The sequence below is a fragment of the Scleropages formosus genome, chromosome 2 (genome assembly GCF_900964775.1).
Source record: "Scleropages formosus chromosome 2, fSclFor1.1, whole genome shotgun sequence".
Classification (NCBI taxonomy): Eukaryota; Metazoa; Chordata; class Actinopteri; order Osteoglossiformes; family Osteoglossidae; genus Scleropages; species Scleropages formosus.
The window spans coordinates 15,723,987-15,744,442 of NC_041807.1; the positions used below are offsets into that span (position 1 = coordinate 15,723,987).

Sequence of the window (20,456 nt, forward strand, 5' to 3'; positions counted from 1 at the left end):
GGGTAGCAGAGACCAGTCTCATAGGACTTCCATGCTAACAGAACACAAATGGAACAGATTGCCTTTTATAAATCTAAGCTTTTTTAGGTACTGGAAAACCATCAGAGGGGGCCTAAAATGTAAAGATGTGCCTTCTTGCATCGTAATCTTTGATGCACTCAGCTGCATCTGTGTCAGAACAGATTGGGATCTGATGAAGCAGACCCCGTTGGCATGGATACTTCCACACTTACCTAAGGAGTCGGGCGAAGGATAATAGGGTCAAACCATAATGGCAGGTTGCTGATGTTGGGGTTTTTGGAAGAGCTTCACCTGCCAACTGTCCTCTAGCACAGGGGACAATGACAGTTTCAGACAGGCAGCTCCCCAACTGGAAGAAAAGAAGAAAATAACTGCAATCACAGCAGTGGCTGTAATGAATAAGTATGGTGGGGTAGGTGCCATTGAGTCCAGGTCTGCTCCTGGCATCCACTTGTGTGCTTTTTGCAATGAGGAAGTGGTTTACCTTCGCTTTCTTCCATACTTGTCTTGAGGAAATTCCTCATGAGCACAGCGAGAACATGCAAACGGCACACGGATGGAGGCAGATTCAAATTTACATCTAAAATTCACAAGCCGCGAGCGAAGAGGGGGTAATGCTACCTGCTGCACCACTGTAGTGTAACATGTTAGTAGTGTTATTCAGAACAGCCACTCTGCAAACAGTGGGCAAGTACATGGCTTTGGCTTCTTCAGATTAAGATTTTTAAGATTAAGACCCAAAGCATAAAGTATCAGGACGAACGAGTCAGTATTAGTGTACTAGATTAAGTGAGAGTATAAATGTATGAGATTAAGCTTTGACAGCAGTCTTGATACTTGACAAACCACAGTGATTTTTGGAAGATAAATCAGTGTTGCATTTTTCTGTAAACCTTTGTAACTTGTCTAAATTTCGATTCTAACTTGGTTAATCTCATCTGATTTACTTGTGAACTTTAGGGAAAAAAAGCACTGTAAATTATTGTTAACTTTTGTCTCGCTTCTAAATAGTTTCCATTTTGTTCAATTCGTTTGCCAAACTTTGCATATGAAAACGCGAATTCTCGTCGTGCCACAGGTTTTGTGGCGGACCGCCGGTTCTCAAGCGCTTTGAATTAAGGCCCATTCAGAGGTGGCCTTTCGGAGCGCTTCGAACCCACAGCACGAGGGTCTTTCTTTAATTTCTGCGTAGCGGGACGCTTGCTACATGCTTCTGCTTTGATCTTTTCTCCTCCATCCCTGAGAACTGGCCTCTTGGTGATTCTTGGTGAATAAGGCATTTGCCCAAGTTTGTCCAGAAATCTTTCATTTCCTGCCGTTCACTTTGATTTCATTCTTGAAGAATTTCGGTTATTTATTTGTTTGCATTTTGCTTTGTTTATTTATTCAGAGTGGACTTCCTCATGACGGTTTACTGGTGTTCGCCCCTCGACTTCCAGATGCAGGGTTTCTCACCACTGTGAAAGTAGCATTGTTTACGGGCTCCCGTGTCTCAAACTGGATTGCCAGCGCTTTTAAAGGGCACTGAAGGAGAACTAATTGGCATTCACACACTGTATCTCAATAGGAGAGTGTGGAGAGGGACTGAACTAATGAGTTGGGCAGTCACGTGAGCGCCCCCTGTGCTCGCCCCCACACCGCTCTGCTGTGGAATGCTGTCTTTGAGTGGCGGCTTCTTTGTCAAATAATGTCTGCTGTCCCTGTCCGTCAGCTTGAAACACCCAGTTTACTGTCTCTTCTCTCGCCCGTTCTTTTTTTTTGTGCTCCTTCAGGGTTTTCTCACACTAAGGCGGCGGTCAAATTCAGCCATTTACCTCCAGCTCGTTGGATGTTTGATTGTGTTTGATGTTTGGTTGAAAACACACACACACACACACAGTTTGAAGCCGCTTGTCCCGATCGGGGTTGCGGCGAACCGGAGCCTAACCCGGCAACACAGGGCGCAAGGCTGCAGAGGGAGGGGGCGCACCCAGGACGGGATGCCAGTCCGTCGCAAGGCACCCCAAGCGGGACTCGAACCCCAGACCCGCCAGAGAGCTGGACCCGACCAAACCTGCTGCGCCACTGTGCCCCCTGGTTGAAAATAAGTTTTAGATATTTACAATGTAAGCATGCAAAAGACTCCCGCAGAAGGGAATCTTCAAGTTGATGTGCTTGGGGTATTTGAGTCAACAAAGAGTTGTCTTCAGACTTGAACTTATAGCAAGTGGAAGGACTGGGTAAGTGCTAAAATTCCCTGCTGTATGAGTGGGTAAAACAGTGTAAGTAGCTTGACACTGTAAGGTGCTTTGGATAAAAGCGACGGCGAATTGAACAATTGTTAATGTAAGTGGGGCTGGAAGGAAGCTCTTCCCTGGTTTTGTTCCATCACTGAACTGTTCATGGCCACTTCTCCAGCTCTCAGTCCTTCAGGACGCTGTGTTGTGAACACTTGGAACACGCCTGGGTCTGCTCGCACTCTGACTCACAATGGAGGGCACATATTTTCACGTCTGCTGGGAGCCTGGTTCCCTCGCTTGGGGATGTGCCCCCAGTGCTGCCAGGGGACTCTATTTGCCTGTCAGTGACACAAAGGAGACGGAATTGGAGGGAGGGAGGTTCTGGGGGGGGGGGGTAGGGTGAAGGTGTGGGGGTGTAGTATTCTGCTCATGCCACTCCGTACGGACCTTGAGCCTCTCCAGAGAGGCTGGTCCAACAACAAGGGCTCAACGCTGATTGAACGGAGCTGCTGCTGTGTAGCGTTTTTTTTCGTTTGCTTCGCTTGTTGCATTTGTTAAGGACATAATTTTACTATTAATTTACATCTGCATCTACATTTGTACGTGGAGCAGACGCTTTTCTGCAAAACAGCACACAATTCAGAGTAAACGGAAGTGTATTTCATCAAGAGATGAAGAACTTTAGATGCAGACGTGAGGTCCTCCAAGTGCAGCAAGTGGCTCAAAGTGCCGTCCCTTAGTCCGCTACCACAGTTTTTTCCTGCACGCATTAGAAAAGTAGCTGCCTATAGAATCTAATCTGTTAGGAAGCAAAACGATGATCATGACAAATTGTCTGATGGGAATTTGTAGAAAGTAGCGTAGCTGTTAAGAGATCATCGCAGAGACCTCCTCTACGTCTCTACAGAGAACTAATGAATTTGTGCATCGTTGTTCACTTGGAGGTTGAACTTGACTGAACTCTTCTTTTTTTCTTTCTTCTGGAAAGGTCTCACTGTGTTGGTATGAGCACGTTTGCCTGTCAACTCCGTAAGGTGATAACTTCAGCAAAGGCCTGAGTTAAAAAAAAAAAAAAAAAACATACTTCGGTTTCAGGTTGCAGTGCGAGCGAAAGTCAAATTCAGTTGCGTGAAAAGACGAAGGTAAAGAACGATGGTGGTAATGACTTCCTTTTTACATGGGGAAGGTTGCACTGCAGAAGAACACACCCCTGAATGACTCTCATCGCTGGGCTCTCGTCCTTCTAGACCCGTCAGCTGTGGCGGCTTCCTGCCGAGGTGTGCGACAGATCGCCGGCGTGCAGGGCGAAGAGACTTCGATTATTGGATGTCCGCGTTGCTGCAGCTGTGATGAAACAAACGTGCTCGGTCTGATGGCAGACGGAGAAATACAGCGCACTTGGCACCGTTCAGCACGACTCAGATACAAACCAGACTCAATGCTAGGAATTACCATCCCTCAGAGGGTCTGTGTGTTAGGCTCTGTTTTGTGAACTCTTAACCGTAGTTTGTGTGTTATTGGATTCATGTTTATGATTGCTTAGCTGACGCGGTTATCAAGTGTCGTGCAGTTTAGACCGTTTATGATGGAATGATTCTGATTATATGCCGTTGTCAGAGGCGTTACACCAGAGGCCCCCGTGGGACTGACGGGCAATCTTCAGATTTCAAGTTCCTGCCCGTAACTGCTGTGCAACCAGGTGCACTCGGGGCTCAACATTCGCGGCTGTTCAGCTGTCCAGGGCAGCGAATTAACTTAAATTTCCCCATTCGGGCGTGTCAGATTCTTATGATACCTGTCCCATGGGCAGGTGGACAGTAAATTAAGTTAAAATATTAAGAAATTTGATGCAAAACGACAACCGCTATCAGAAGAATGGAATTGCATGACTTCACTAATTGTGTGACCTATGTTTTTGATTTGATTTTGATTCGGTTTTTCACTAGAAAACATGCACATTTTTCAAAAATAACGCAAATCAGCCAGTGTCTCGGTACTTTGGGCACTTTCTTTATTGTTGAGTCTTTTGGTAAGCGTGATTCCTTTCGCATCATGCCGTTTGATCTCAATTTACAGTTGTTTAAACCTATATTTACTTACTTTTCTCTTTCATAAAATTGGACAGGTGCAACATTCGATAGGACGGGGAAAAAAATTACTATGTACCTGTCCTGTGGATAAGCGAACAGGAGAAATGAATGTGGAGCCCTGGCCCTCGTGTGTAGGTCTGCGTGTCTGTGATGTACGTGTCCTGCCTGCACATTTCTGGATCCATCATTTGTCGGAAGCACCGCTGGTCTGCGGTTCTGTAGGCTCTCTCGATTGCCCTACGCTTGCGTGTGTGTTTACGCTGATCTCCGCGGGCCAGCGAGGTGATGTTTCCCAGGTTCTGCTGAGCCCGAGCTGCACATTCAGACACACGGGGACAATGTGTCGGAGCGACCACGCTGAATAGGCCACCGCTGATGGTCAGCAGTTCGCAAAGCCCGGGGAAGAATGGTCATTGATCTGGGACTTTGCTGGAAGGGCGTGGGCCTCCATGGTGGGCCTGCGGGAATTAAATGGCTGAGCTCACTTATTTTCACCACGGGGGGCTACATCAACTCCGCTTAGTAGGCAGCGTCCGAGGTTTGTTTTTTCAGCCGGCAATGTAACTGCTGACAAAAAGGAGTTTGTCCGTCAAGCGTAAAAACATGTTACCTAATAGGATTTTGTTCCAATGAATTTATGGTAAATCCATATGTACGCTTGAGACAGAACAGGAGAAAAGACACTACTTGGATATAGTGGACAAAGTTTTTAATTGCTGAACTATTTGCCGATATTTGGTAAAGGAACATTAAAAGATGGACTCTGAAGCTATCATTATCCAACCAGTCAATTAGTAATAGGCGACAAAATATTAATTCCTTTGCTGACAGCATTTTGCCAGTGAATTGTGTGTGATTATAGTTTGAGTGACCCCTCTGGCCTCGGGAGACAATTTTAGTCATTGTTCTGGCCCACAGAAAACACTGAACATGTGGAGAGCACAGATTCCTCCCGCACAGTTTACTCCAGAGATGATGGATGTTTCGGCACCTCGCAGATTTCCTTTTGTGTGTATCTGCTGGGTGAAAAGGTCTGTGTTATTTGGGGAACTGGTTCCTCTGGTCCGGATAGCGTCGTGGAGACGGGGCTCTCGGAAGTAGCTCACCACCGTACTTTATCATTCCTCTTATGGCACGCGAGGCCTGTCACACTGAAGCTGGACCTCGTACTAAACTAACTGGAGAACTTGAACTCATTATGAATATTTCTTGTTTTATATGAAAATATGCTTTACATTTACTCATTTCGCAGACCCCTTTCTCCAAAGTGACATGCAATATTAAATGCGCTAAACTCTGTACAATCATCAAGCCATTTTTACACCAGAGCAATGTAACACACATGCATTGCAATATTGTGACATTTGCATTTGACATTAGATAGTTAAGGTAAACGACAAAAAATGAAAAGACACATCATGCATGAAGGAATAAAAGGGTCTTTGTGTGTGTGTGTGTGTTTCTGTATGTGTCAGTGGTTGTTTTATGGAGTTTCTTCAAGGGACTTGTAAATCCAATTTTAGACTAAAAGTGCACTGTATTCTTGGAGGAAGCACTCCGTACTAAGAAAGTTTCCAGTGTGTGTTTGGAGAGTGCTTTGCGAGGCTCCACACGCTGTTTTTGGAGGGCTCTTCGAGAAGCTCTTAAGCGTGTGTTTTTGGAGAAAATGCATGGCTGTGCACTGAATCCGCGAGAATTCACGTGACAAGCCTTGACTGACCTGGTACATCTTGTTTTCCTGTGGTAATGTGGTGTAAAAGGGCCAGCTGCATGCACTGCTGGTCCAAGACCAGTCCTTGTGTACTGAAGAGGTGAACAATAAAACCTCCTTGCTGCTTCCTCACGCCATCCATCTTCCCAGAAGCTCAGATCTGGGCTTCCTTCATCTCTGGAACATCAATCTCATGATGCACCTTCTTAATAGCTCTAAAACACTCAGTCGAGCCTCTTACTCCCTTCACTCTTGCAGGGCACTCAGATCCCTGTTTGTCTTACACTCATCCCCAAGAAGTGCCCGCTCTGCTTACGAGGCATTTCTTCTCATTTACCAGGACTGAATTTAGATTTTGTCTGCCTCCAGTCAGCTCATTGACGTGAGAGCAGCTCCACCATGCACTCTTCTTCTCGGCTATGGTTTGTCTCGTGCTGCATTAAGTTCTCAGCCTCCATTAGGTTAATTAAAGGATTAATTAATGCATTAAGGGTTGAATTAATATATAAAAGTTCATTTATATATTTTGTTTGTGTTAAGTGTACGACACGTAATAGCTATGAAAGAACTGAACGAGTGCAGGTACAAATGCACTATTATAGAGTAATTATTAAAGGGAAACTGCATTTTTATAATATCTAACATTAACTATTGAAGTAACTCTGTCCATTCCGATTGATTTTGGTGATTTTAACAAATATAGGTTTCAGTTTTGGGGTTCAGAAATGCAGAATAATTTTTACCATAGGAAAAAAGTAATTATTTCAATTATGAGAATTCACCTTACACTTTGGGTTCTTCAGGAACAAATTGCCTTTGTAAGGAGGGAGAAGACTGTGTTTTCATCACCTTCAAAGTGTTTCTTCTCCTATAGGGTTGCTCCTTTCGTACAGTTATTGTCTGTGCCCCCTTCCATTGTCAGTCAGCGAGTCCAGCGAGATCTGAGCGTAATTAACATCTTCACACACTGACTGTGTGTCTGAAGGGAAGGATATATACTCTATGTTTGTTTATTTGTGTGCTTCTTTCTCCTTCTATCGCAATAGACTCGCTCTTAGGAGTAGCATATTGTGGGCCAAGATGCTGAAGGGCCACCTTTGGAATAAATTGAAAACGAGATTGTGTACCGTTTCATGTTTGGGGATTGCTTTTTAAACATCGCCTCGCTAAAGGCAATCCTTCTTTTCTATGAATACTAACAAGCCTCTTTTTTAAGCTGCTGGGGTGATTAGCATAGGATGGATTGGAATCCAAGAGTTTGTTTTATGTGAATTGTTGAATGGCAGGGGGTGGTGAAGGTGGATTTTTTTCTTTTTTTTTTTTTTTTAACTCTTTGTTGTGTTGTTGGTTGGATTGGCATGGTGTTAGTAACTCTAGGACTGTATTGCTTTGTTGCTCCAACATGTTAGTCGTGTAAACGAAAAGAATGCGCTTTGTGGTGGCACAGCTACCCCAAATCATTCGGTCACTGCTTTCCCCAGTAGGTGCTTGCTGGCTGAGCGGCACTGGTGGTGGTCTTCGGTGGAGCAACGGCATCTGAAATGGCCCATTGTGGGTCAGAGCGTGTTTGTTTAAGTGCCCTGTTGTTTGTTTAGAGACATGTACATATAACAGTTCAGGGCACTCATGGTAAATAACAGGGTTTGACAATAGAATCATTGTAATACCTGTTTGATGGACAGGTGCACAATAGATTAAGGTAAAATATCATAATAAAGGAAACATTTAATGTAATTAATTGTGTCGTCTCCATTTACATTTATTCATTTAGCAGACGCTTTTGTCCAAAGCGACGTACATCTCAGCAAAAGTACATTTTATGCATTAAATTAGGAGAATGAGGCATAGCTGCAGACATGTGACTCTCAAGTAACGCTAGTTTGTTACCTTCCGCTTGCTGCACCGATGTTCATCGTTCAGGTAGGTCCAACGATTTTTGTTTTGAAAATCTTTTCTTGCTAGAAGTGCCCAGATTCCTCCAAAAAACTGAAATAGCCCTAATGTCTACTTAAGGCTGTTTCAATATTTTAGGCAGTTTCTTCATGATTGAGCCTTGTTCTATGTATGCTACCTTTCACATGACACCTTGATTTCCTCGCGTTGATTTCTTTATACAGTGAGATTGTAACATTCACAGGCGGGACATCAGAGGGAGGACCCAAAAAGGGATCCTTTATAAGAATAACGAAGGGGTAAAGCAATACTCGTGGTTGGGGACAGCCATTGGTCCGGAATCAAGGCACAAGCGTTGTTCCGAAGGGTGATTCGCAGTTATGGTCGATGAGTTGAGGTGGTGGTTGAAGCCAAGGGAAACAGGAGTCGGAGATGAGAAGTTGGGCAGGGGAACAAGGAAGGTCGAGCAAGGCGAAGTAGAAGTTTGAGTATGCAGGGGGACGGTTGTCTCTAAGAGATTCAGCATCTGGGGAGCAATGGAGTGGTACCCTTTTTACCCTACCCTGCTGATCATGGCCAGGTGCTTGCATCTGGGGTGTGGTTGGGGGCGTGACAGATATTTTAAACCTCAACACTGACTTATTTTTCTCTTTCTGATGAGTTCCAAAATTCATCCATTGCAGTTATACAATCTGATGGGACAGGTAAATGTACACAAAAATGAATGTTGAGACCTGAGTGTCACACCTGCAGCTGCACCCCAGATGTGAACACATGGCAGTTATCAGCATAGCAATCCCGCGATTGGGTCCTACATCCTGTGTACGGACTCTGCTCCGTTTACTTGAGCGATATGCTAAACACACAGGAATGAGAATAGTGATGCGTTGCTGTATTGGGTCATGTTTTTATATTAGTCACGTGATCGTGTACCCTGGTCTTGTTTGACAGTCCGTGGTGAAATGTCACTCCAATGGGGTCTGTGAAAATGAGAAGCCCTGGCGAGAAGGTACAGGTCCAGGCAGATGTGTAAGAATGACTGATGCCAGTGAGTCTGGAGAGGCGCAGGGGATCTGCGGCAGCCCTTGGCAAATCCTTTCCTTCTGGATCCAGTTCCAGATTTCATCACATGTGTACCCTCAACTGAGGCTCTGCCCAAGGCCCAGCAGAGTGGCTCCCAGACAGGCATGGTGAGGGTAAGCAGAAGCCAGCACCCATAATGCACTGCTCGATATCCTAAAACTGGCAGCAAAAGTGCGGATACACAGCAGTAGATGCATCGCTAGGGTAGAGGAATATGTTCTCTCTGTCTCAGGGAGTCCTGCTAGTCGTCCTCCCACGCCTCCTGCTGGAGTTTCGCTCCTTTATGATGAGCGCACGGACACCGCAAGCCGCCAGCAAACGCAACATGGTCCACAGCGGTGCGGCTCTTTGTTCTTTACTCAGAGCTGTGGGATAGCTATTAAACTGAGTAGAAAGTGACAATAATAATGGTTCAGACCTAATTACTGATATTGTCTTCATTCTTGAGTCACATTTCTTAAACAGAAATTGTAAATGCAGTGTTTATTATTAGGGATTTGTCATCTCATTTTGACTTCCTGGGTGTTTCCTTCCATTGGCAGCTTTTCCTCAGTCTGAGTTGAGCAGATTGCACTGGTTTCTGCTTTATTACCTTTGAAATGGTTGTGTCATGGATGTCTTGACTGGTATTGGCCTCAGCTGTGGTGCCTGAGGTAATGTGTCTCTCTGGGGTCTGATTTGTATAAATCCAAGTGTTTTATCTTATGATACTTGTATTTACCTTTGTCTGATGTCCAGAGTAGTACAATACTGTAACAGCACCGAGTAACTATGTAAATAGTTGGTATTAGAGTCTGTTTATGTACATAGTTCTGTGTTCTGTTCCGATTGGTTGTTCTCTTGCTTATGTTTAGTTTGCCACAAGGGAATTCTTGGGGGTTTGAGGGGTGACCTCCTAACCATTGCGTGGAGTCGGAGGGCTTAGAGTGACTTGGAGGAACTCTCCGGTGTTCAGGGACTGCTTTGTACTGTCTGAGACGCCTTTGTCAAGGCTGCTGTTGAAAAGACACGTACGCCGTCAATGAAGAGCGGTTTCCAGGAATCCCGACTCCTGAGCCTGTCTCCAGTAGCTCCATGGAGGGGGCGCTGCAATACTTTAGTGCTTCTGAGAGTACTAGGAAGTACTTAAATTCAATTTATTTTTATAGAGCGCTTTAACACAGGCATAACGCAAGAAAAACAGATACAAACAAAGAAGACAGTCGACTAATGGCTACCGTAATGAAGTACTGCTGTAGAGCTATAAGTATGCCTACTGGCCACCGGGGAAAGAAACAGAAACTCCCCACTGAAGGTTGAGGGAGAAAAAAAAACCTCTGGGGGTCCATAGGCCAGTGGTTGCCCACCTCTCCTGGGCATTCTAGATTTAGTAACAATTCTAAGCCAGTTAACAAGTAATAACGATATTATTGCTATAAGGTATTTTGAATCCCCAGCTCAGCGTGGAACGTCTTGTCTCGTACTTGTAATCAGTCACACGATAACCTTGTGGGGTACGCAAGATCAAACTGCTGGATTTACACAAAAATAAAGTGACAAGAACCAGTTTAACCGAATAATTTTACAGAGCGTAGTAAACCGTGTTGTGTGAAAAATTGCGTCTTTAAAGGGGTACCTGGAGGTCAACAGACTTATGTTGAGAAGAAGCTCATTGTGCAGCTTGGGAGCTGAGAGAGAAAGAGCGATGCAGTATACCTAGGAAGGGGGACAGGGATGAGGCGGAAAAGAGCTCAGTGGAGGAGAGAACGTGGTCTTTCAGTGAATTTAGCGAATCGTGGCTTGTATGGTGTAGCATAGTTGAGGAATAAAAACGAAAGTTCTCTGGACTTGTAGCTGTGCTGCTCGCACGTTGCATGGAATTTTAAATTGGCAATGAAATGGCATTGTGGAAATTTCCCTGTGTCGAATGGTCCTCCGCGGCCCGCTGCGCTCCGCAGCTATGGGGAGCTGCAGGCGGCTTGTGCTCGGCTTCCTTGGGGACCATTAGCTTGGGGAACATTAACAAATGGCAGCGCTCCCTTCTGCCCCCCTACCCTGTAGTATGTGAGCCTGGGGGCACTGCTGATTTAGGCAAACATGAATAAATAGAAAGCAGTTCCTGATTGTGGGGGCCCCAGGGTCTATATCTGATGGATCTGCAGCCATAGCAAATGGGAGCTGATGCCGAAAAGGGCACTTGCTCCATTAACCGCAGCGTATCAAAAACGGTATCCGAGACCGAGGCTTTATTCCGATGGGGCTGAAGGAATTAGCCGTAATGTTTTAATGGCCTGCGTTTGATTTGAGTGTGATGTCACGCTCTGATGGGGAAGATGAAGTAGCCTCCGGTCTATTGCTTTTGTAGGGCAGTTTTCATCGATGAGGGTGCTCCTTCCTGGAAATATGGCCAGAGGCATTTCCTCCCGTTCGCTCCGATATTAGTGGAGGTTTTCCGCTGTCTCTTGACCTGTTTTCATCAACTAAATTTGTGGGTATAAAATTACGGTCTGGTGGACGACCAGGGCTATTAGGCGATGAAGACTGTGGAGCTCAGCACTGAACACTTAACAGTTTGCTCAAACCAGAGGCCCGAGTGTTGCCTGCTGCGTCATTGCTCTGTGAAGTGTTTGAACATATTGTGTTTCTGTTGATGTTTAGGAGCTCTTCCCTTTTTAGTCTTTAACTACTTCCCGCAGACGCAGGAGGCCGTGATTCTGGATGATCCCCCCCCCCCCCCAACGGTCTGTAATCCAGCGATTTGTGACGGCAGACCTGCTCAGTCAAATCAGCATAATTGCCTTCACCCTACGTGTGTGATGGCAGCATGCTGCCTAATTGCTTTAGCGGTGCTACATTGCACTTGCTGTTGGATGTTATGTATTACAATGATAATATTATAATCAAAATGTTGGAAAACGTGGGCAGAGTTCAAAGGTGAGCTTATTTCGTTGGGCCGCAGAGTTTATTTCTAAGCAGCGGAGCAGCTGCCAAGGTGCACCATGACACTTTGCCATATTCTGTCTGCACTTTTGACGTCTTTGCTCCAAATCCGTATTTTGCTGGATATTTCTAATACATTTTTATTATATTTCTGTTATTCCACATTTTTAGACCACATTTTTTTTACCACTTTCTTTTTATTTTTCTTTATTATTTATTCTATCCTGTTTTCATCATTATATATTCTTCATATTTCTGTAGTATGTTTCTAACTTCTACTTTCATTATATTGCCTTATTTATGTTATCTCTACTGCCAGTCTGTATTACGGACAGTCGGAAAAGCATTTCACTGCACGTCCTAGTAAGTATGGTTGTGTATGTGACAAATAAAACTTGCACTTGACAAATGGAGTCCTTCACGCAGGTTCCTGCGCGGAGTCGGAATCTCGTTGTTGGAACGTGGTTGTTGCCTTTTCGATAGCCGCGTAGGCTTGACAGCAGCGCTGTCCTGCATTTGACTTTACTCATCTGCCCTCATGGACTTTCTGTTTTTATTAATAATTATTTAACTGACAGCTTTGTCCAAGACAACTTACAATGCATGATGCACTGTACTAAGCTACTTTCAGGTATCTACCCATCCACATAACAGAAGAATGTAACGTACACACACTAAGGGCAGTTTATATTCACCTGCAACACGTCTTAGGACTGTGGGAGGAAACCGGAGCACCTGGGAGGAACACCCACATAAACACGGGAAAACCTTTCAAACCACACACAGACAGCACTGCTATCAAACCCTTGTCCAAACCCGGAGCGCAGAAGCTGTGAGGCACCAGCGTTATCTGCTGCACCGTCTTGACGCCCTGTTCCACCCTAGAAAGAAGAGTATCTGGGCAAAGCTTGCCCTGCTGTGAAGGTGGTATGTTTACAACCCTAATGTCAAAGTTTGATTAGAGACTCAAGTGAAGGGTGCTTTGATATCATTGCATTTCCACTTCTAATAGCTTAAGACATGTATGCATACTGAATCAAGTTCCCCTCTGCATAGTAGTTATAAACTGTAAACAGATGAGACATTTGGCATCAGACAACAAATATGCAAATTTATAACCTAAAAACATCCGTAGGAATCAGTGGTGAGCATTTAATTGCCAGAATGCTTTTTCCAGAAGACCTACGATAATGGCTTGACTGTCTTTATGACTTAGTGTATTGTGTCACAGAATACACTTTCACTGTTTTCATGGAAAATACCGACTCCATGCATGGTGTCTCGCTATATCGATGCCTCCGAATCGGGAAACACAATGCGTGATACGCGAGGGGGAGGAACACACCAACACCCCTAACTGGCCTGTTACGCCTCCCTAGCACGTGCACCTAGTTGTCTATTTAAACCTCGGCTTTCATGATCCATCCATCCATCCATCCATCCATCCATCCATCCATCCATCCATCAACCAATCAATCGTAATGAGAAGGTGTTCACTGATGTTGTGAAACCAGAGGCCACAGTGATGAAGTTTGAATCTTCTATCCCATGTTTGTCCTTCGTTCAGCCTTTTTCCTGGGCCACCTTTCAGTCCCATCTTGCAGATAAAGCCTGCTATTGACATTAGAAAACCTGGGTCTGAGCATGATCCTGTGAGAGGATTCAAAGTAGTACCACTCACAGAAGGGGCTCTCAGCTCAGACTCCATGCCCTGAAACCCTGTTCTCCTTGAAGCATCTTTATAGATTGTCTTCCACTTATCTTAATGGGCTTGGATTTGTGAAAAACAAATGTCTTTTACCTGGCTGAAGCAGCAGCTCCATGCCAGGAAATGGGGATGACCGTCAGCTGCAACCAACTACTCAGTGCTTTCATCTGAGATGATTTGTCTGTATTGTCTTCAACTTAACTGCTGTTAGGGGTGGAGAACAATCATAACTCTTAGAACAGGGCAAGAGTACAAAGTTTATTCTTCATCAACATATCCTAGAATCATGCGTCTGTTTGGAGAAGAGAGTAGCTTTTGACGTGTTGTGATTTATGCAGGATGCAGGAGAAGAGAGAACTGGTCAGCCTGTAGCAGACAGTCCTGTGGAGGACTGTGTCAAGAGAAGTGCACAGAGAAGCAGATGAGTTCCAGCAGCACCTCCTGCAGTCTGGAGAGAGCCGTCTACCTCAACTAGGGTTGCACAGTTAGAGCTATACACCTATTATTTGCCCTGGAAACTGATTTTCAGCTGCTGGATCTAAGCATTTTTCATGAAAGGGACCTGGTGTTTTCCAGACCTGATGGCTGGCTTGGTGAGACCAGACAGCAGTTTGTCTGTGGGATCCTGTTCAGTCCTGCGTGGTGTGGATCTGGCACACGTTCCGTGTTCCAGGTGTTATAGTTACGATCTGGATTATTTTCATTCCTCTAATTATGTCACTCATGATTAATAGCACAGGATGGATCTGTGACAGTGCGGTGCGGCAATGTCGGAACCTGTGAACCTCCGTCTTGATTTTTCTGCCTCCCCCCCGCAGCTGCCCTGATCCAGGACAGAGGAGGGGATTTGCTTCGGCCAGAGACAGGAGGCCATCATGTGCCCTCCAGCGATGGAGAGGATGGGAAAACACACGCTACGTGGAGGCGTCGTGCTTCTTTTCTTCCTGGGCCACACGATCACGGCTCTGGAAGTACCCCTTGACCGTGAGTACCAGAGACAAGACAGCGGGATTAAAGGAAATGTTTTGTTACTGCACATAGGGGACTTGAGGTGAAATAACTGGAAGGGACTGAGTGAAAATTACCTTGGTCTAGAGCTGCTTCTCTTAATGTTTATCAAAACCACAGAAAGTGGCTGTCTAGTTTGCTGAAAGGAATGAAATACAGGTGGTCCTCGATTTATGATAGTGTACTTTTCCAGCGATCTTGTCATACCCTGACTTTGTACCCTTATACTCGTTATACCGTATATGAAACATAAGGAATATTCATAAAAAATTAACAAGCACGAATACTACATTGTACAGTGGGCTTTGTTATACTTTATCCACCAGTTTTACACATTGATTGTGTTCAAATAATACTAATGCAGAATAAGTGCACTGCAGTATTTTCATCATGCTCCAGTTATATTTCCACTTTCATTTCTAAATCTATTATTTTGTGCTTTTTGTTTTCACACCAGAACAGTCACTTTTTTTTTGCTTGCCATTTTAAATGAAAAGTAACTTGAGCGAGTGTAAACAAAGCAAAGTCGCCGCTTAGACACCCAGACACCGACTGAGACCCAAACAGTAAGAAATAAGGCGGTGCGGCCAGCCAGTGTTCTCATGCAGCAGATGGAGCAGTCCTTCTTAGTTATTACAGCGAAACATTGGGACTCAACAATAATGTAATAAAGTTCATGCGACAGCCGGTGTAGGTCTGGGTGGTTGTACGTCAGATCTGTTGTAAATCGAGGACCACCTGTACAGTGAGAAGATTACTTAGGAAGAAGGAGTTCAGGTGACGCCACTGAAGCCCAACTTTCCAGCCATGACCCTGGAGCTGTCTGTCCTTCACAGAACATCCTGTGATTTCCTTTACGAATTATGCGATTGAAAGCTGTTTCCTTTGAGCAGTGAAAATTTCAGAGAGAGCAAGAAGTGAGCAAGAGGGGCAAAGAGGAAAAAGTAGGGATCGGTGTAATCCAGAAAGTAAGGTGTGTCTTAATGTTCTTCCTGAAAAGGGCGTGAGTTGGCAACCCTCACCAGGTCGAGCAGGAAAAGGATGGAGCCAAACTGCGGATGCCAGTTATGCTTCTGAGCTGATGCTCCTTATGAAGAGCATTATGGACAGTGTAAGGACAACAGGTGGCAGAGTGGTTAAGACCAGAGCCTCCCAGGGGCTCAACCACACCAGTATGAACAAGTATTTGAACCCAACTGCATTAGTAAAATATTGTACTTGCCCAAATGGGAAAAGTTGCAGTATGCTGTGAATAAAAGCGTCTGATAAGCTACCACCCGCTCAGAAGTCCTTCAATCGTCAGACGATACATGAGTTTTGCATATGAAAATGTGACAAGTGGACGGGCACTGGGGTAGCTGCAGTGGCTGAAACCAGCTACCCCGGTTGATGCCAGGGTGGTGTGCTCTCCTGGTTCATCCTCCATCCCTAACTGCTGCTTTTCCTCACTGTCTGCCTCTTTGTCTGCCGGCTCTTGGGGACAAAAAGCTAAAGTTTTGGAAGAATGTAAGTGACGCGCTGCCTGGTGTGGAATCTGTGTGCCCTGAAGTGCATTCGCACATTTCTGCTTGGACTTTGTGTGTCTTTGGTCTCCGGATTACATGCAGATCGGAGCGGAAGTAGATTTGCATGTATAAAGCTTTTAATTATTTATCAGGCTGTTTGTTTCCGTTTTTTATTTTTGCCGGAGCTCTGCTTTATGCGCTTTTCTTTTTGCATGATAGTGGACTGCGTAAACAGTGGGCGTAGATGAACTTTTGAGCTGCCGCATGTGGCTGTTTTGTGGTAAAGTGGAAAGTGATAAGTTCACGAATGCAGATTTGCTGTGCTTTGAGCTACTTTTGTGTTGAGGTGTGTAGTCATGTACTGCGTGTGAGCTTTGTGTGTCTTTTCATCTGTTGTGTGGCTTTTGTGTACAGTGCCGCAGCCACCTACTATAACTCACCAGTCGCCAAAGGATTACATCATTGACCCGCGGGAGAACATCGTGATCTACTGTGAGGCCAAAGGGAAGCCCCACCCGAGGTAATCGTACTGCTGGGCCTTCTTCATCGGTGGTCCTGCATTGCCCAGCTTAGCCTAACCTGAGTCACTGATCTTACGTGTGAAGTAACACATTCATGGTTTACATAAGAGTTGCACTCTTTGGTTGGGTTCCTAAAAATAATATCTAACGGTCAACTTTGAGTTTACCGATACAATAGTTACGATGTTGCTGCTTTTTCCACAGCTTCTCATGGACCAGGAACGGAACGCACTTCGACATTGACCGGGACCCCAAGGTGATCATGAAGCCAAGCTCTGGGACCCTGGTCATTGACATCAGCGGGGAGAAGGCTGAAGCCTATGAAGGCATCTACCAGTGCATGGCTCGGAATGAGCACGGCACCGCGGTGTCCAACAACATCGTCATCCGCCAGTCCAGTAAGACAACGGGGCTGCTTGACCATACTCGCATACTTCCTGTACCTGTAACACTTGACACCTTCTCCCATCTGTGTGTATCCCTTTGACGTATTCCTTACAAGAACCTTGTGAATTTCAGATATCTGCTGTGCTTCCAAGGCACTTTCTTGCCTTTTCTTTTTTTACACAGCCCCTAAGTGCACCATCTTTAAATTTTCTGCAATGCTCCACAATCTGTGTTTCGGTGACAATGCGTGTCCTGGGTGGCAGAGAACTGTGCTTCTCTATTTATGTGTATCGCTTTAGATGTAGTGCCCTCTAGTGATGAGGGAAGTGTAGTTGGCCAGGTGTGTGAAGTTGACACGGCGCTGTATACCTCAGCACGTCCTCTGGTGTATTTTTTCTTTTCGTGCTCACAGGGTCCCCCTTGTGGGCAAAGGAGAGGAACGAGCCCATCATCGTGCAGGAAGGGGTATCTCTGGTCCTGCCCTGCAGACCCCCGGCTGGGCTCCCACCACCCATCATCTTCTGGATGGACAACAGTAAGTCGGTCAGGGCCGTGGCTACACAGCATAGCATGTCTGTGTGCGAAGGTCTCAAGATAAACATATGTCGCATCTGGATGCCTCAGTTCCGAGACTGCGTGGCAGAATCTTGAAATGAGCTCCGTGTTCCTTTTATGGGATGCATTATTGACAGGTCTGTTTGGAGATAAATGCTCATTGGTGGCAACAGATCGATGGGATCAAAAATTGTGGTAACCTTGGATTTACCATATTGATTATACTACCATTTTCATCCCATCTGAAATATTTACAGTATTTAGCTGCTTTTGTCTTCTTTATTTAGCTCTCAACAAGTAACAGCTGTGAGATTTTTGGAGTTCCATCGCGGTGGAATGGAAGCTCACCTTAATCTTGCACGTCTTCAGCGTTGCGCGTTCTTAGTCACATATGTAAGTTCTCAACAACAGCTGCTGCCAATGCCAACTGCTCTGTTTCTGCACAGATTTCCAGAGACTTCCACAGAGCAGTCGAGTTTCGCAGGCCTTGAACGGGGACCTGTACTTCTCCAATGTGCAGATGGAGGACACGCGCAGCGACTACATCTGCTACGCTCGGTTCCCCCACACCCAGACCATCCAACAAAAGCAGCCCATCACGGTTAATGTGCTGAACAGTGAGTGTGCCTCACCACACAGTCATGTGACCTGCCCCCCACCTTCAATAGAATTTTTAAAGGAAGGACATTTCAGGATCAGCTTTCTGCGTTCTATACATCGCTGAATAAGCAAAACAGGCCTTGGGCTCAGTCCCACTGCAAGGGCTGTGATTCAGGTGTTCGATGTGGACGAGTATCAACTGGTTTAGTCTAACCTCATGGGAGATCTTGTCTTTTAAATGCAGTCTTTCTGTCTTCCTGTATTTTCATCAGTATTTGATTATGCTCATCTTTATTTTCAACATATTTTATTTGTGCTGTTTTTCTATGTTTTTTTTTTTTTTTCCTCGAATTCCCCACATTAATGGCATTGGATGTGTTCAATGTTGCCACGATTTTCTGTTGTGTTACAGTGGATGCAATCAATGAGACAATGGCAGCTTTTTTGAATGACACTGATTTTTTTAGTGGTGAGTGCTGGCGCCCCTAGTGTATCACCTCCAGTTTAACACGAGTGAACATTAACTTGAAACCTCCAACTTTAACCTCCAACCCTGACTTCCTTCCCAAATCGTACATTTAACATTTAAAATTAACTTTGTCTTCTCCGTTAAATGTTAGATCTCTGTTGAATCATGAAGTAGAAAAGATTAACTCCTCCTAGTAGATAAACTTTTTCTGTGTTCTGTCCAGGAAAACTGAAGCCTAATTAAAAATTTCCGCTTGTGATTCTCTTGAAGATGTGACATAGAATATCGTACACTGGATGTCACATAAGTTTTCACAAAATGATACAAACTGAACCAAAAAATAGCCTTTTTATTACAGCAGTGAGTAATAATATCTTACTTTAGTTTTATGTTTGTTTCTCAGTCACTGATAAAGTTGGAAGCAGTGGTCTGTGAGCAGCAATGCATTCCCAGCAATCCTCTTGTAACCTCTTGAGGCTGAAAAACTGAACAGGAACATATAGTGGATCTAGTTGCACCTATAACTTCTCCTTATCAGTCCTCTCATTCTTCCATGACTTTATCCCTTTGTTTAGACTCTCATTCCATTCCACCTCTCTGTTTGTGGAACCTTGTTTCCTTTTGTGATATCATCTTTTGCGCATTAGTTGTGGTGGCCCATCTGAGTATTACCTCTGTGTTGTCTAGGACAATAAATCAGAGGATTAAATGTGATGGCAGTGGTGAGAAGCTGCTTTTCATGGATGAGCTAGCAGCTTCTTGCACCTTGTAGAGCTGATAGATGTATGGTCTCTCTGCCATCATAACCCTGCAGGATAGCCTAAGAAATGCAGACTGGTTCCACTGAAGCCTGAGTTTTTAGAGTCGCAGACACTGGTTTCTGCATGAAAGGGTGGGTCTGCTAGCTTCTCAAGTTGTTTCTGACTTGCAGACAGTCCTGCCGGAGAGCGTCCCCCGAAATTAATGGTGCCGCATGGCACCACCAGCACAGCGATGGTCCTGAGGGGAGAGGTTCTGGAGCTCGAGTGCATCGCCGAGGGCCTGTGAGTTGCTTTGGGCTTAAAAAAATTTAAATGAACATCACCAGCTTTTCTGTTGATGCTTCGTAAATGCGTTTTTGTATTTCTTCAAAACAACTTGGAATATCAGGCCAACCCCAGAAATCACCTGGAGGAAGGAGAGCGGAGAGCTACCCAGCGACCGGGTCTCCTTCCTCAGCTTCCAGAAGACACTGCGGATTTCCGACGTGACTGAAGCAGATGCTGGTGGCTACCGCTGCACAGCCATGAACCGCTTGGGCTCAATGCACCACATTATCACAGTCACAGTCGAAGGTCTGTAATAGGCAAGAGGTGCATGTACATGTGTCCTGTGTCAGACTGCTCTCTTATTGTGTACAGTGTTTCGATGAGAGGTCATTAATGGACTGAATTTGGTCACTGCAGCTGCTCCCTACTGGATCAGTGCACCCACGAATCTCATTCTGGCCCCCAAGGAGACGGGTGTTCTCATCTGCAGAGCCAGTGGGAACCCCAAGCCTACAATAACTTGGTCCATGAACGGCATTCCTATTGAGAGTAAGGGGAGCCCCAGCAACCAGTTCACACTTAACAGTCATCTCAGTCACACATTCAGATCCTCTCCAAACATCTCACTGTTTTCTTCTCATTTCTTATATCACTCTGTAGAAGTCATGTTGTAAGATAATTTAATACACTGAATAATTAGACAGTGATTTTTCAAATGAACATGTATACACACTGTGAT

General features: G+C 45.0%; 1 protein-coding gene across 14 annotated transcripts in view; it reads left to right on the top strand.

The window, feature by feature from the left end:
• Positions 1 to 20,456, top strand: part of nrcama (neuronal cell adhesion molecule a) — a 62,590-nt gene that overhangs the window by 22,890 nt on the left and 19,244 nt on the right. For 7 of the 14 annotated variants that reach the window (XR_001965918.2, XM_018747358.2, XM_018747365.2 and 4 more), the window contains 10 exons: positions 14,463 to 14,628; positions 16,141 to 16,158; positions 16,572 to 16,677; positions 16,883 to 17,076; positions 17,478 to 17,600; positions 18,067 to 18,237; positions 18,633 to 18,689; positions 19,621 to 19,732; positions 19,839 to 20,023; positions 20,135 to 20,266. Coding sequence is in view for 13 of the 14 variants with exons in the window: in XM_018747358.2 (XP_018602874.1) it covers positions 14,520 to 14,628; positions 16,141 to 16,158; positions 16,572 to 16,677; positions 16,883 to 17,076; positions 17,478 to 17,600; positions 18,067 to 18,237; positions 18,633 to 18,689; positions 19,621 to 19,732; positions 19,839 to 20,023; positions 20,135 to 20,266 (1,207 nt within the window). In the remaining variant the exon portion in view is untranslated. The remainder of the gene's footprint in view (positions 1 to 14,462; positions 14,629 to 16,140; positions 16,159 to 16,571; positions 16,678 to 16,882; positions 17,077 to 17,477; positions 17,601 to 18,066; positions 18,238 to 18,632; positions 18,690 to 19,620; positions 19,733 to 19,838; positions 20,024 to 20,134; positions 20,267 to 20,456) is intronic. The other 7 variants (XM_018747364.2, XM_018747369.2, XM_018747370.2 and 4 more) reach the window with 3 other exon arrangements.